The 13,675-nt window shown below is 42.5% G+C and overlaps 1 protein-coding gene across 3 annotated transcripts in view; it reads right to left on the bottom strand.

The window, feature by feature from the left end:
• WFS1 (wolframin ER transmembrane glycoprotein) overlaps window positions 1-13,350 on the bottom strand; it is a 29,852-nt gene extending 16,502 nt beyond the window's left edge. The window contains exons 1-4 of one of the 3 annotated variants that reach the window (XM_073648206.1): window positions 13,149-13,350; window positions 12,199-12,321; window positions 9,840-9,995; window positions 2,596-2,678 (exon numbers count right to left, since the gene is read on the bottom strand). In XM_073648206.1, the coding sequence (XP_073504307.1) occupies window positions 2,596-2,678; window positions 9,840-9,984 (228 nt within the window). In that variant the 5' untranslated portion in view covers window positions 9,985-9,995; window positions 12,199-12,321; window positions 13,149-13,350. The remainder of the gene's footprint in view (window positions 1-2,595; window positions 2,679-9,839; window positions 9,996-12,198; window positions 12,322-13,148) is intronic. The other 2 variants (XM_073648197.1, XM_073648188.1) reach the window with 2 other exon arrangements.
• Between the last annotated feature and the right edge of the window lie 325 nt (window positions 13,351-13,675).

Here is a 13,675-nt window from a genome sequence, read left to right on the forward strand (position 1 = left end):
CCCCAATGTCTTCAAGCACGCTTTAAAAACCCATCTCTTTAAACAAGCCTACCACCTCAACTACTCAGTAAATTAACTTTCCCCTGTTCCCTCCTTCTAAATATTATTCAGAATCTGTTCCCTACTCTTCACCTGTCTCCACACCCTCCATGCACACAATAAACTACACTCGATACTTGATTATTACACAAACATATGCAGCTTTATATGAAAATCCCTATTTATTATAATTGCCAGACCTGAAATAACAAGCACTTTTCACCTATTGTGTCCCCCCATTTCCTTGTAGATTGTAAGCTTGCGAGCAGGGACCTCACTCCTGATGTAACTGTTTAAGCTGTCTTACCTTGTATTGAATTTATTGTCTGTACATGTCCCCGCTTAATAGCAAAGTGCTGCGGAATATGTTGGCGCTATATAAATAAAAATTATTATTACTACTTATTATTAGATGCTACCGTGCATGCGCGGCACCATATTACTGCACCAAAATTCTTTTTCCTCAAGCAAAATAGCGCCCACGCGTGTGTAGTAGCATCGGCAAGCGATAGATGCTACTGCGCATGCGCGGGCTGCGGCGGCCATATTGGGGATGTAAATTTTCACTTTTGAGCAGAAATTACACAGGTAATATTTAAAATAGTAGGCAGGTGACTGAAAGCACAGTGACCTGTCAGAGGCCAGAGATAGGCATACATAATGAGAGCATCAGTTACAGCCCCTCCCCAAAGCACGAGCATATCATTATGGCAGAATTGAAAATAAAGATTATAAAAGAACCACTGGACGGATTTCATCAACAAAGGCATCATTTTACTCAGTGTAACGGCACCCACCTGACAGTGTATGTAGTTTACTAAGCACAATCCTGCTGACAGGTGCGCTTTAATAGCAGTCAGCTTACAGCTGTGGTCCATAATATCCATATTCATGTGCAGGCCTGGCCCAGTGCATGTTTTTCCAATGGGAGATGGCTCATCTTTGAGAACAAAGGATCAGGCGTAACGAAACTCAACATGCTTGATCCTTTTTCTTCAACCCTCCCAAACTGCTGTCGCGTGTGAAGAGTAGGGACTCCGCCATGCTCATTTTAGGCTAACCCTGCTGTTCTTATCAGATGTGGACACCTATCCATGATGCACATATACAAGAAATAGATGTCACAAAATGGAGACATATATACACACACACACACAATCCCTTTTTCGGTGCAAAACCACCATAATACGGGGCCCAGTTTAATATTTGGTATGGGGCCGCATTCAGTTGGGCGCCGCTATACAAGTTTATGACAACATTTATAGAACCACTATACGAGAAAGTTCTAGAATTTCAAGGACGATGCACATTAAGTTTATCAGGGTCATCATGAGGGATATGAATGTGACTTGTGTGACTTATGACATATGAGAAGGACTGAAGGAAGTGGTGAGAGGAACCCGAGATGGTCACAGCCATGCTGTGGCATTAACAAGGCGTGCTGGTGTGAGTCACCAGAGACGGAGGACACATGTAAGCCGGGTCTGGACACAGGGTCGGAAACATTAGAAGGTTAATATCACCATGTGTTGGTTTATAGGAAAGACTTTTTCGGGAGAAAAGCAAAGCATGGGATTCAGTTTACTGAAAGGACTCGCAGAGTGTTGTAGATTCTGTTGTGAAAGCAGATTTCACCCTTTATGTGAAGGGCATACTGGAATAGTTATAGCCATAAGCTTTGAGACTGACAAATTTTGGTTTTCACAAAGGATGCCGCTTCAGTTTTAACACTGGCTTTTTTTGCATTTAAAAGTAATCAGATCAAATGAATTGCAAAAAAATTACAAAGTTATTCCTTGGCATTAAAATTAAGACACAAATTGACCTCTTTACCCCATTTTAGCGATCTTCTTGTTAATTCGGGAGAAAGTGTTAACAAGGACAAGGCAGCTGATATCATTTACAATCAGCATGACAGTGATAACAGTGAATAAATATAAACTTCTACTACAAGAATTATCAAGGCACAAGCAAAAAAACAAACAAAAATAATTTATATAATATTATTATTAATGCAGAGGTTGCCCATAGTGTGAAGCCCATGTGTTATTGTTATGTGCAATGTAACCGGCTCATGATGAAAATCACCGGAACGGAGTAATGTAGCACACCCTGCTCATAATAAATTCTTCACAACCACAAAAGAGTAATACAACCAACGTAGAAGGTGGCGGCTCTCTGATCAGGTTTCGGCCTTGTGCACACGTAGTTATAGAGCCGTACCGGAGTCCGTGTGTCGGATGCCATATATATGGAGCTCATCACCCAAGAGGAAAGCCCATGGAACATCAACATTCAGAAAACCTTATTACTACGTAGTGGTGTAATGCAACATTCTGATATTTGTAGAAAATGTTAAATGCCGACTTTTCACAAAGATCTTCAGGAATTAGGTCAGACAATGAGAAGAACATGATCTCCATCTCTTGAGTCAGGGTTTCATGCCATGTGCTATGCAGAGGTGTATGACTGTCAGGCAGAGCCGTGGTTATGTAGTGAATCACTCGGGGCGGCAGGGAATAATCGGCCTCATTATTACAGTCCCACTATTGTTACCTCGCTCTGGGCTTTTGCCTCCCCAGCTCGGGCTTTTTCCAGCAGCTCTTGAAAAGTCGCTTCTTGATCCTCATTCATGGTTTCTGCAACAGAAAAAAAAAAAAACTATTATATGTTTGCATCATTTATTTTTATTTTTTAAAGCAAAAAAAATAAAAATAAAAAATGAGAACGACAGTCACCACAGTGCTGTGCAGCAGAGGGGATGAATCCATCGAGTCCCCACATATTACCCTGCCCCTTATAAGTCTCCGATCCGGCAGGACGCTCATGGATTTTGGTTACGGTTGTAGATTCCCCACGCTGTTCCGAAAAGGAACGTTTTGTATAGTAATGGAAATGTGCAGGAGCGTTGGGTACGGTATGGTTTCATGCCATCAACGTATGGCACCCTAGCATCTATATGGATACTGTCACCCAATATGGCTTTACAGGACACACTATGCCTATATAATGGAACGATAAGGCATCGGTGGGACACTGTTAGGCACCACGTGTCAAGTATGACACTAGCTGGACCATGGCACTCTGGGCAATGTATGCCACTAGGTGCACGCTATATGGAGTGTACACATTACCTACCTGGACACTCGTTATCCAGTGACCGTTTTGCAGCACATTCCCATGGACACGCGTTTCAAGCAAGGTCACATTACCAGACAAAATGCCCCCCATATACATTAGATAAACATCTGCTAAAACCGCAAATTTCGGCAGGTTTGGCCAACCTTCTAAAATGTGCATGAAGTTAAATGAATCCCATAGACTGTCCCATATATATGTGATACACCAGGTATACAGGACACCTCAATTCTTATTTAACATAGGATTTCGTTCAAGTCCCCACTGTCCTAGATGCAAAACTAACATAGCAGATATGCTTCATATGATGTGGAACTGTCCTAACTTGGTGTCCTTTTGGAAGAGTGTTGTAGCAATGATTAACAGGGTTTATTCAATTGACGTAGAGCTTTCACCATTAGTATGTATATTGGGATATGTTGGAAGATCTGACTATTGATGAGTATGGCAAAATTGTGGCGGCACGTATGTTATATATGGCAAGAAAATTGTTAACCCAAAAATGGATAGCAGATCATGATATCAGAATTTATTGATAAAGTTAACTGGCTAGTAAATTTGGAAAAAGGCATATACCTAAAAAGAGATGCTCTCATCCAGCCAAACCAGAACTCACACTTTGCACTGATGAGGGGCAGTACCCCGAAACAGTGTCTGCAAATTGAGTTTCTGGTATTGGCTTTTATCCTAAGTCATGTGACAAGGCTCCTTAAAGGGTCACTATTGACTTTTAGGATTGCTACTTCCTGTAGGTGGCGCTAGAGTTCTAGTACTCTTCCCATCTGATAAAACAAATTGAAAAAAAAAAAAGAAAAACCTTAAAAAGTCAGTGTTTGAAAACTGGGGCACAGGGATGTATACTGAGGCCCAAACAATATCTAGTTGGATTTTTATTTATTGTATTTTATTTTTTAACAATTGGTCAGTTTATTTAATACCACTTTTGTGGTGCATAAAAATAATAATTTGGGACTACCTCTTCACAACTTCATTCATCATTAAGTGTCAGTTTTCATTCAGACAGAAATGATTGACAACAGAGAACAAAAGACTGTAAAACCACACAGCAAGTGACCATTTACTCGGGCTGACTGCAGCCATTAAAAGACCTCTGACTGCCAAATGCAAGCCAATCAGTGATCTTTACTGACCTGTTTGGATGGGCTAACCAATGTGCAAACAGAACAAAATGAACATTAAAGGGAATCTGACATCAGGTTTTACCATGTAATCCGAGAGCAGCACAATGTAGGGGCAGAGACCCTGATTCCAGCGATGTGCCACTTACTAGTGTTGTTGCTAAAATAAAATCAGTGTTTTATCAGCAGGAGATTACCACTACAGGACTAGTTGTCTCGTGCCTCCTGTACCAACCTTGCCCCCACCACTGATTGTATATTAACAGAATGCTGCCAATCAGTGGTGTGAGAGTAGTTATACAGGGCTCAGCATTCAGAGCTCTGTGGCATCAGGAAAAGAACAGTGATAGTATCAAGATGAACGCAAGCAGGCCAGTAATAGCTGGAATCAGACTCTCAGCCATACATTATGCTGCTCTCAGATTACATAGCAAACGCCTGCTGACAGATTCCAATTAATAGATTCTTTTGTGCCCAGTAGATCATATTAGCAGCAGCACAAATCCTATTTATACCACATAATGTGCTGCCGAGAATTAAACCTGCATAAAAATCATTACACTAGAACAAGTCCGGCGAGTGATTGCTGCCCTGTTTAGATGGGATTGTTCCTATGAAAGCTCGCTCCCCAAATGACAGCCATGTAAAAAGGTTGTGTGTCCCTTTAAATAAGCACTCCTTCAATGAAAGTTTTTATCCTCTTAATATATTGCAGTCATCATATTATATAGCACTGTGTACTTACAATTGCTCATTTTGCCTTTCTACCCAGTTAATTCTTCTCTATCTAGAAATAGGAAGTCTCTTTTTCCAGCATTTGTCTGCCCCCCCCCCCCCTGCCCATCCCCCCAGGGACTTTTGCAGTGACTCATGACTCATACAGGGAAAATTGACCTCCTGTTTCTACATAGAGCGTAGAAGGATCCAGCTAGTCAGTTTCTAATCATGTGATGTCATAGACCTAATAGAAAGAGAAGAATTATCTGGGTAGAAAGGCAAAAGGAGCAATTGTAAGTACACAGTGCTATATAATATGATGACTGCAATTTTTTTAAAGGGAATCTGTCACCACTTTGGAGTTATCAGACCTCTACTATGGCCATACAGGGTATAGAAAAGTAAATCTATACTTACCTGTATGGTCCATAGTAGAGGTCTGATTGCTGAGAAATCTGTTTTTATAAACTCCGTTTTGCACAGACTTTGTGTTCCCAGGATGCCAAGAAATCCCCGCCTAACTGTTTATTATTCCCTTAAATCCCTGCCTATCTGCTTATTATTCCCGCAAATCCCCGCCTATATGCTTAATTATCATATTTCCCCCTCCCCTGCATGTCACAGGGGCCTATGATGTGCACGGTGCTCCCTGACTTGCCGGGCATGCGCAAAGCGCCGCTCACAGAGAGCGCTTTGCTTCAGTGACTCCCCGATGCCTGCGCAATAGAACCCTGCGGCACAGTGCACAGGCAGACGGGGCCGGGATGAAGCAAAGCGCTCTATGTGAGCGGCGATTTGCGCATGCCCGGCACAAGAGGGAGCACCGTGCATATTACAGGGCCCTGTGTTGTGCAGAGGAGGGGGGAATATGATAATTAAGCCTATAGGCGGGGATTCGCGGGAATAATAAGCCTATAGGCGGGGATTCGCGGGAATAATAAGCCTATAGGCGGGGATTCACGGGAATAATAAGCCTATAGGCGGGGATTTGCAGGAATAATAAGCAGATAGGCGGGGATTTCTTGGCATCCGGGGAACACCAAGTCTGTGCAAAACGGGGTTTATAAAAACAGATTTTTCTGCAATCAGACCTCTGCTATGGGCCATACAGGTACGTATAGATTTACTTTTCTATACCCTGTATGGCCATAGTAGAGGTCTGATATCGCCCAGGGGGGGGGGGGGGACGACACATTCTCTTTAAGAGGATACAAACTTTGAAGGGAGGAGGAGTGCTTCTTTAATGACCAGACTTAGGAGAATTAAACTGATTATTCTGACAAAAACAAGATAAGACTTGGCTTCCTCCAGACTGATAAAAGCGAGGAAGCGGAGGAATCTGGTGGGTAAGGTTTCATCAGTCACCTTCACGTTCTTATCAGGACAGCTGCTCCATTCCTGTGAGAACACTGCCCCAGGCGTCTCCGCAGGCACCCATACAAGTCATCACTTACCTGCATGTCAAGTAGCTTATTTGGTGCTAAAATAAAAATATAATCTAAATATCATTACAGGCACAACATACTAAGCAAGGAAGAACTTCCTTAAAAAGGGGTGGTCCACTTTGGGACTTTGATTTTTAGCTAAAAATCATTCCTGTAAAAGGGGTTTCATCAGAAATATTGCACCGTTTGCTTTCGGTAGCCTCTGTGTAGCACTGTCATTGGTTGGCTGTTAAATGAGCTAACTGAGAACCTATCAGTGAACCAATTCTAAGGGGGCCAATGAGAGGATTTTTGTCTCTCATCTCTCTTATTTTTGGTTCCTCTCGGCTGACTTATGACCATAGAGCTAATTATGCAGGGAAACAAAGCATGAAAAAGCAAACCAGTGCAATTTTTTTTCCGCCTGTATATAGTCTTACTGCTCTGCCTGTGTCAGTCTTCACTGCTTTTTTAGAATTGTAGTCATAAATCAGGGGGAATCTCCATGAGGTGCTAATCATACAGTAGGATGTAGATGTAGTCACTTGTAGAGCACCTGTGATTACTCAGAATAAGCCGTCCTGTGTGTACATGAGGGATAGCAACATCTCTGGCCATTATAGGACTTGTATCCTGCATTTTACAACAGTCTCCCCTCCACAGGTTCTCTTATGTTTAGTGGTCGCTGAGTCAGTGAATGGATGCTAGCTTAGGATTTCTCACACCGTCCTCACATATTTCTGCTGTGCTGGCTCTATCTATGGCTACATTCACACACTAGTTTCCATTTCTGCATTAATTTTTTGTATGTGCTGTGCATCATCCATATAGCTCGTGTTTTGAATCAGTTTATCTGCTCCTTAAAAACAGAAGGTGGTAAGCTATCCAACCCCAAATCAAAACAAAGCAAATGAGCAGTTAAACCTCAATGAAAAACAGAGGTTTTTGATGAGTCGACACAGACTTGAAGGGCAGAGTCTGATCCAAAAAGACCAGCCAGACACACAGATCCATTAAAAATACAGATATGAGGTTATTCCTATTAAGCTCTAAAGGGGCAGACTGCTGGTAAGTAATAAAAACACACAGCACATGTGTGAATGAAGCCTTACGTAGCACCAGCAGTATGGAGTACACTATAAAGCTGTACTGAGCAGTGTAGATGTGACTCCAGCAATGGGTGAGAAAGAACACTTACTAAAAAGCAACTTATTTCTCTCCTCTCTCAATACATTTTGATTGGCAGCTGTATCTTGACACCACAGTGAGCTGGCAATCCCTCTTGCCTCGAGCAAGACAGGTTTTTCAGAGTTGAGGATTCGTTTAGAAGGCATGGAGAGGGGGAAGTGGCTCATAAGTGGAGAAAGAAGCCGCTTTCTCTGAAATAGATCCCAAGATTCTTACTTTTGCTTGCACTATCCTGCTGGATTTAGTACAGACTTCTCAGTAGGAGGAATTTTAAGAATTCAGAAGAAAAACAAAAGTCCAGCATATGTTTTATTTTTTTTAATTGTTTAAGGCGACACAAATTCAACCAAAAAGGATTAGAAAGTCAGCACTGATCGGATGGTGCGAAACTGTTTGAGGGACACATCCCCAACTCATAACACTGAGATTAAAATGTATTTAGACATTTTTTGAAGACTAAAATAAAGTTAAAAACCTTGCAAGTTTCACACCGGTGATCCACTGGGGCTATTCTAGAATTATAACTCTGCTTTACAGAAGACTTTTCATAAGTCTCATTATCATCACAGACAGGATTATTATGATAGGCAACACCTCTACATACAGTAGACAACACAGATTCCACCATTCACAATAGCTGATGTCACAGCTCACCTCCTCCTCCATTTATAAGTGACCTTTGCACACGCTCATTAAACGCTTCGAGTCACTCTATTGTTGCTAATGTTTGTGTAAATTTGAGTTCTGAAAGAACAGGGGTCTAGAATAGCCCCAGTGGCCAGTGTGAAAATAGCAAGATTTCTATTTATTATTTTTTCTTAAATACAGATCATGATGTGAAATAATAAATAAAAAAAAAATTCTAATATATTATATATATATTAATTTCCTTTTAAAATCAGTGACTCTGTACACCATTATACTGAGTACATATGTGCTGTCACTCAGCCTCTTCCACATAAAAAGTTTATGGGTAAAGAAGAGCTCCTATAATGGAGGAAGACGAGACCTAGTTAGGACTTAAAAGCAAAAATAGCATTCGGGGGTCTTTTTTTAGTGGCCTTTAGTAGGTAGGCCAAACTAAGTTATGTGCACATAATAATGAAAAAAAAAAAAGACATAACGTGGCCCAGGAATCCGCAGATGCTTCCCCTGGATGTCGTCATCAATAACAGAAAGCCGCGGTATAAACACTGCTAAGTCTTAGAAAAGCCCAAACAAGTCCAGGATTATGTATGAGAACAAGGGTGAGGAGGCGAGGGCTCGGCTATGGGAGCGTCCTGCAGGGACTGTTTATATTCTGTAATGCCATAAATCAGTGCGTCAGCCGCCAAGTATCTGCTCCTCACCATCGGAGGCTGCAACACGTACACAAACATTCATTCCAACAATCAAAAAGAAAAAAAGTCAAGAGGAACTCCTAAAACTGAAGGCATCTCTGCGCTAACGCACAAGGCCGCAGAGTCGACAGTGATTTCAGAGTTATTTAATGCAGTCCTATGTAAAACGATCTTACAGCCCCTTCAGTTTTATGTTGCATCACATTGTATCATCCATAGGACTGCAATTACCATGGAGGCTATCAACAGGACTGCGCAGCCCCTGAAAAAATATAAGGGACATTAATGGCCTCTCATTAATCAGGTGGTGCCATATCCCACCCATAGGATAGGTGATAACCTGCAGATCAGCCGAGGATGTCAGTGCCATGTGGCACAGTTCTTAGCTTTCCCCAATAGTCACATAGATAATGAATGGAGCAGTCGTGCGCAATCAAAGCACTCCAGAGCCCCTTTCTTGGGATCAGTGGGGATTCCAGCGGTGGGACCACCAGTAACCAGAAAGTTAGAATGAAGAAGATAAGGGACTCTCATCCATACAGGCCCTATGCTAGATACTGCAGCTTAGTCCTATTAATTGTGAACAAGACTGAAATTCAGCGCCAGATAGCGTCACATTTGTACACATGGTACGGAGCACATATTTGTGCGCTTTTTGGCCTACTTGGCATCTTAGGTCAAGAACATATTGCATAATACATGGCAAATGGAAATAGACTGTGCAGAGCATAAAGATAACTGTCTAACCAAAAAAATAGAACTACTGATTATTACTATTGCGTGTTGCAAAGAACTAGATGCATTGGAAAAATAAAAAATATTTTCTAAATACATAGTACATGTGAATACAGCACCTGGCACAGCTGCGAATACCATGGGGGATCCGGGGGTTGAGGGACCTGCTCTTGGGTTGTCCTCATTGTTGTCTGGAGATGTGGCAGCATTGAGCTGGGACCTTCCTAGGAGGTGCGGAGCAGTCGTTGTCGCCTCCGAGTCCATGGCTGCTGCTGCTGGAAATAATTCACATAAAGTCATTTGCAGCCTAAATCCAGAGAAGATTTCACAAACAAAAGCTAAATTCCGGGCAGTCAGAAACTATTCCAAAAATGGTGCAGCGGCAGATAGCCCGTGCTGACACATACTGGAAATATCTATCCGGAGAGGGAGCCAGCCGTGCCTTCTATAAATCAGCCAGAGCTACAATACAGAAACATTACTGTGCAGTAAAAATGGATTGTTATCTAATAATAGTGGAGCATCAGACGTGCCAAATTATATAATATTCTGGATTATTTAAAAAAAAAAAAAAAAACAAAGTGCTGCACCCCTAATTTTGTAAGAAAATTAAATTCTATATCAAGGACTGTATATGTATAGTCGTATTCTCTCCTATCTCTTACCTATGGCACCAGATGGATACTGCGAGACTTCATGCTAATGAACCACAGGCCTAGGTGCAGACAGCTTGGAACATATATTATTCCCTAATAATAGGAGTTTCACTCTATTAGAATATACAGACATGTATGGCATGTCTATATAATAAAGATTGATAAAGGTTGATTGTGGGATAATACCCCTTTTGAACCAATATGACACTTTTCTCCCCTAATCCCTCAAGGAGCGGTATAGCCAATTAATAGGGTATACTCTTCTGAGGGTACGTGCACACGGTGCGGATTTGCTGCGGTTTTGACGCAGTATTTTTATGCAGCATCAAAATCGCAGCGGAAAGATGTTACAGCATAGTGGATGGGATTTCTAGAAATCCCATGCCCACTATGCGTTTTGGTGCACCCTACGGAAACTGACATGAGGCGCGTCTTTCCAGAGAGCAGCATGTCAATTTCTCTTGCGGAAACGCATGTGTGTTTCAATAGCATTTCCACAGCGGAAACGCACACAGACGCTACATGATGATCAATAAAGTTTGTTTAAAAAAACCCTATTCTCTGAAACTCTGCAAATTTCAACATGAAGACATGAAAAACGCATCAAAAAACGCACGCAGCAAAACCGCATGTAAAGACCGCAATTAACCTAATTTGCATATTAGTTGCGGAAATGGTGCAGAAGTTCTGCAGTGTCAAAACTGCAGCAAATCCGCACCGTGTGCACAAACCCTTAGAGTCATGGCATATTGCTAGGATATTCCATCACTTTATGATAATCGGCGCACAGACGTCTGGACCCCTAACGATTCTAGGAATGAATGAGCCCTTTCACAATTTTTCCAGTGGCTCGCTTGACCACTGGATAGGCAAGACACATCATTTGAAGAAGAGCACCTGTTCTGTTTTTTTCATTGTTTTTTTTTTTTTTTTTTTTTTTTAAATCAGCCACACAGTTACAGAGACTGGAATATTAGCAAATACCTTAGAATACATTATAAATATAGTATAGTTCTTCTGATTCGCTATGTCGCTTACCCTATGTCTAGGTAGGGCATTGCAGTAGCTTAGGTATCCATGTTTATGACCACTAAGAGCCAACTGTCACTATATGAGTGGTCGTAACCATGGATACCTAAAGCTACCGCAATGCCCTACACATGGGGTAAGCGACATAGCGAATAAGAAGAACTATACTACATTTCTAATTGGAGGCATTTGCTAATATTATTATTACACCTACTACATATTGGGATAGGATCTTGGAGATGGAAATACCCCTTTAACACTGGATGGAAATAACAACACAGCACCTGACACACAGCATGTGAACCTGGCCTTACAGGGCGTACTCTCACAATGACAACCCCTGTCCATATACTTTCTCTGTACAGCGCTGCAGTATATGATGGTGGTATATACATTATGTGTAAACCATGCCTTGCTCCGGTTAATTTTACTGGCATGAGGCTGGAGCTTTACTTTACATGTCATTTCTCTCTGAACAAGCAAAGAACCACTTTGAAGGCCTTGCACTAGTATACACATCCTTAAAAATTCCCATTAAAATACCACAACATTACAACCAGCTCTGCAGTACAGAAGGTGAAGCGGCAGCTATCCTACAAGGGCACGGTAATTCATCTGCATGGAGTAAACAGGCGGAGAAGGGTGGGTCCCTTAGATTGTGTCTGACAATCGGTCTATTCATTAAGTCATGTGAAAAATTAAAAAAAAAAACTATTTTTTGGATCATACAAATTTTAAACCTCTGGACCAAAAAGGAGGGAGCGTCAACTACTCATATTGTGCCTCGACTTACCCAATTATGCTGCACTGGAGACCCTGGGATGAATAGATGCATTATCCATGACGTAGATGTAGCAGAGGCGAGTGACATTTATTACAAATCTCACAGTAACGTCCTGAGCGCTCTCAGTTCACACTAAAAGCAGTTAAATGACAAACTGAACTCTCAAGCAGGATGGCTTGCTGGCTCTCTCGTGACAAGCTCTGTTTTCTTATTTTTTAAGGGATGGTCAGACATGGCCAAATTGTGGAATTTTTTTTTTTTAAGAGGATTTCACCCTTTTCAATGCAAACGCTTGGCAAAAATGCAGAAGAGAAAGTCTGGTGTGTGTAGACTTAACCCTTAGCATCCTGCCAACTTTCTACCATGTCTTTATACTTTATCAAGCATGTGATCACTGCAGGGAATGAGGGCAAAGCAGTGCTGGAGAAGAAGATTCAAGGAGTAAATAACGATTAGGAGATTTCTGGTTTCAGAAAACCCACACCCATTACATTACAGCTCCTATAGGCCATGGGACCAAAGCAAAATCTCCAACAGAGCCCCAAACTCTTACAGGGTCTTGTACTGGTCTCCTCACATGGGCCAAGAAGACCTTGTGTGCCCCCTGGCAGCAATCACAACCCCAGCTCTGGTTTCTCTGCAGATCACACCTGCCTACTCATACACTGGCACCTCCCTGATCCTAGCTGATTGCAGGACTGGGCAGAGATGCCATTCAGGAGCCTGAGCAAGCTGGGTGCAATGTAACAGCAGTAATAACTGAACATGACCAGCACAGCTCATCAGCACTGAGGGTGGAAGGGGCTTTAAATCATACAAAGCATTGATTTTAGGAGTGTAATTCCTCGAAGAACATGGTCTATATACACAAAAGGAGCAATCCAACAACACACAGCCATAGCTCAGCATTGCACCAGCAGGGCCTGTTGTGGACACGAGCAGGCAGCCCTCATCCTCACCAGCTTGTCTGCTGCAGATGGGCTGTCCCTTTCCTGTGGCCCCTGGGTGTCCTCCCTGCAGGGTCAGTGCTGGATCCGGGCTGTCAGGGAGCTGCCATGCAGGCACATTACTTCCACCTTCTACTTTGCAACAGCACACCCTGCTCTGCCAGCTGCCTGCACTGTCCAGGCTGACTAATCAACCGCCTGCTGGATGACTCATACAGAGCGGCTGAGGGGCGGTGCGGCGATCCATTACTTCGGCCTGGCCCGGGCAGCATGCTGAATCCACAACGTTCTAAACATAGAACGTCAGAACATTACCGGCCGTGACATTCCATCCGGCCGCGCGGGGCTGCCTTAAGGCTATGTGCTCACGTTGCATTTATGAAGCAGAAAATTTCTGCTGCATAAATGCAAGTCCTCTCCCGGAAAAACGCATGCGGAATTCCGCACGCGTTTATCGCGCGTTTTTCGCGCGTTTATCACGCGTTTTCCACATGCGGAATTGCCTTGCGTTTTTTATGCATTGGACTATGGCAATTCTG

The sequence above is a fragment of the Phyllobates terribilis genome, unplaced genomic scaffold (genome assembly GCF_046119375.1).
Source record: "Phyllobates terribilis strain yellow unplaced genomic scaffold, ASM4611937v1 Scaffold_1__5_contigs__length_1240528914, whole genome shotgun sequence".
Classification (NCBI taxonomy): Eukaryota; Metazoa; Chordata; class Amphibia; order Anura; family Dendrobatidae; genus Phyllobates; species Phyllobates terribilis.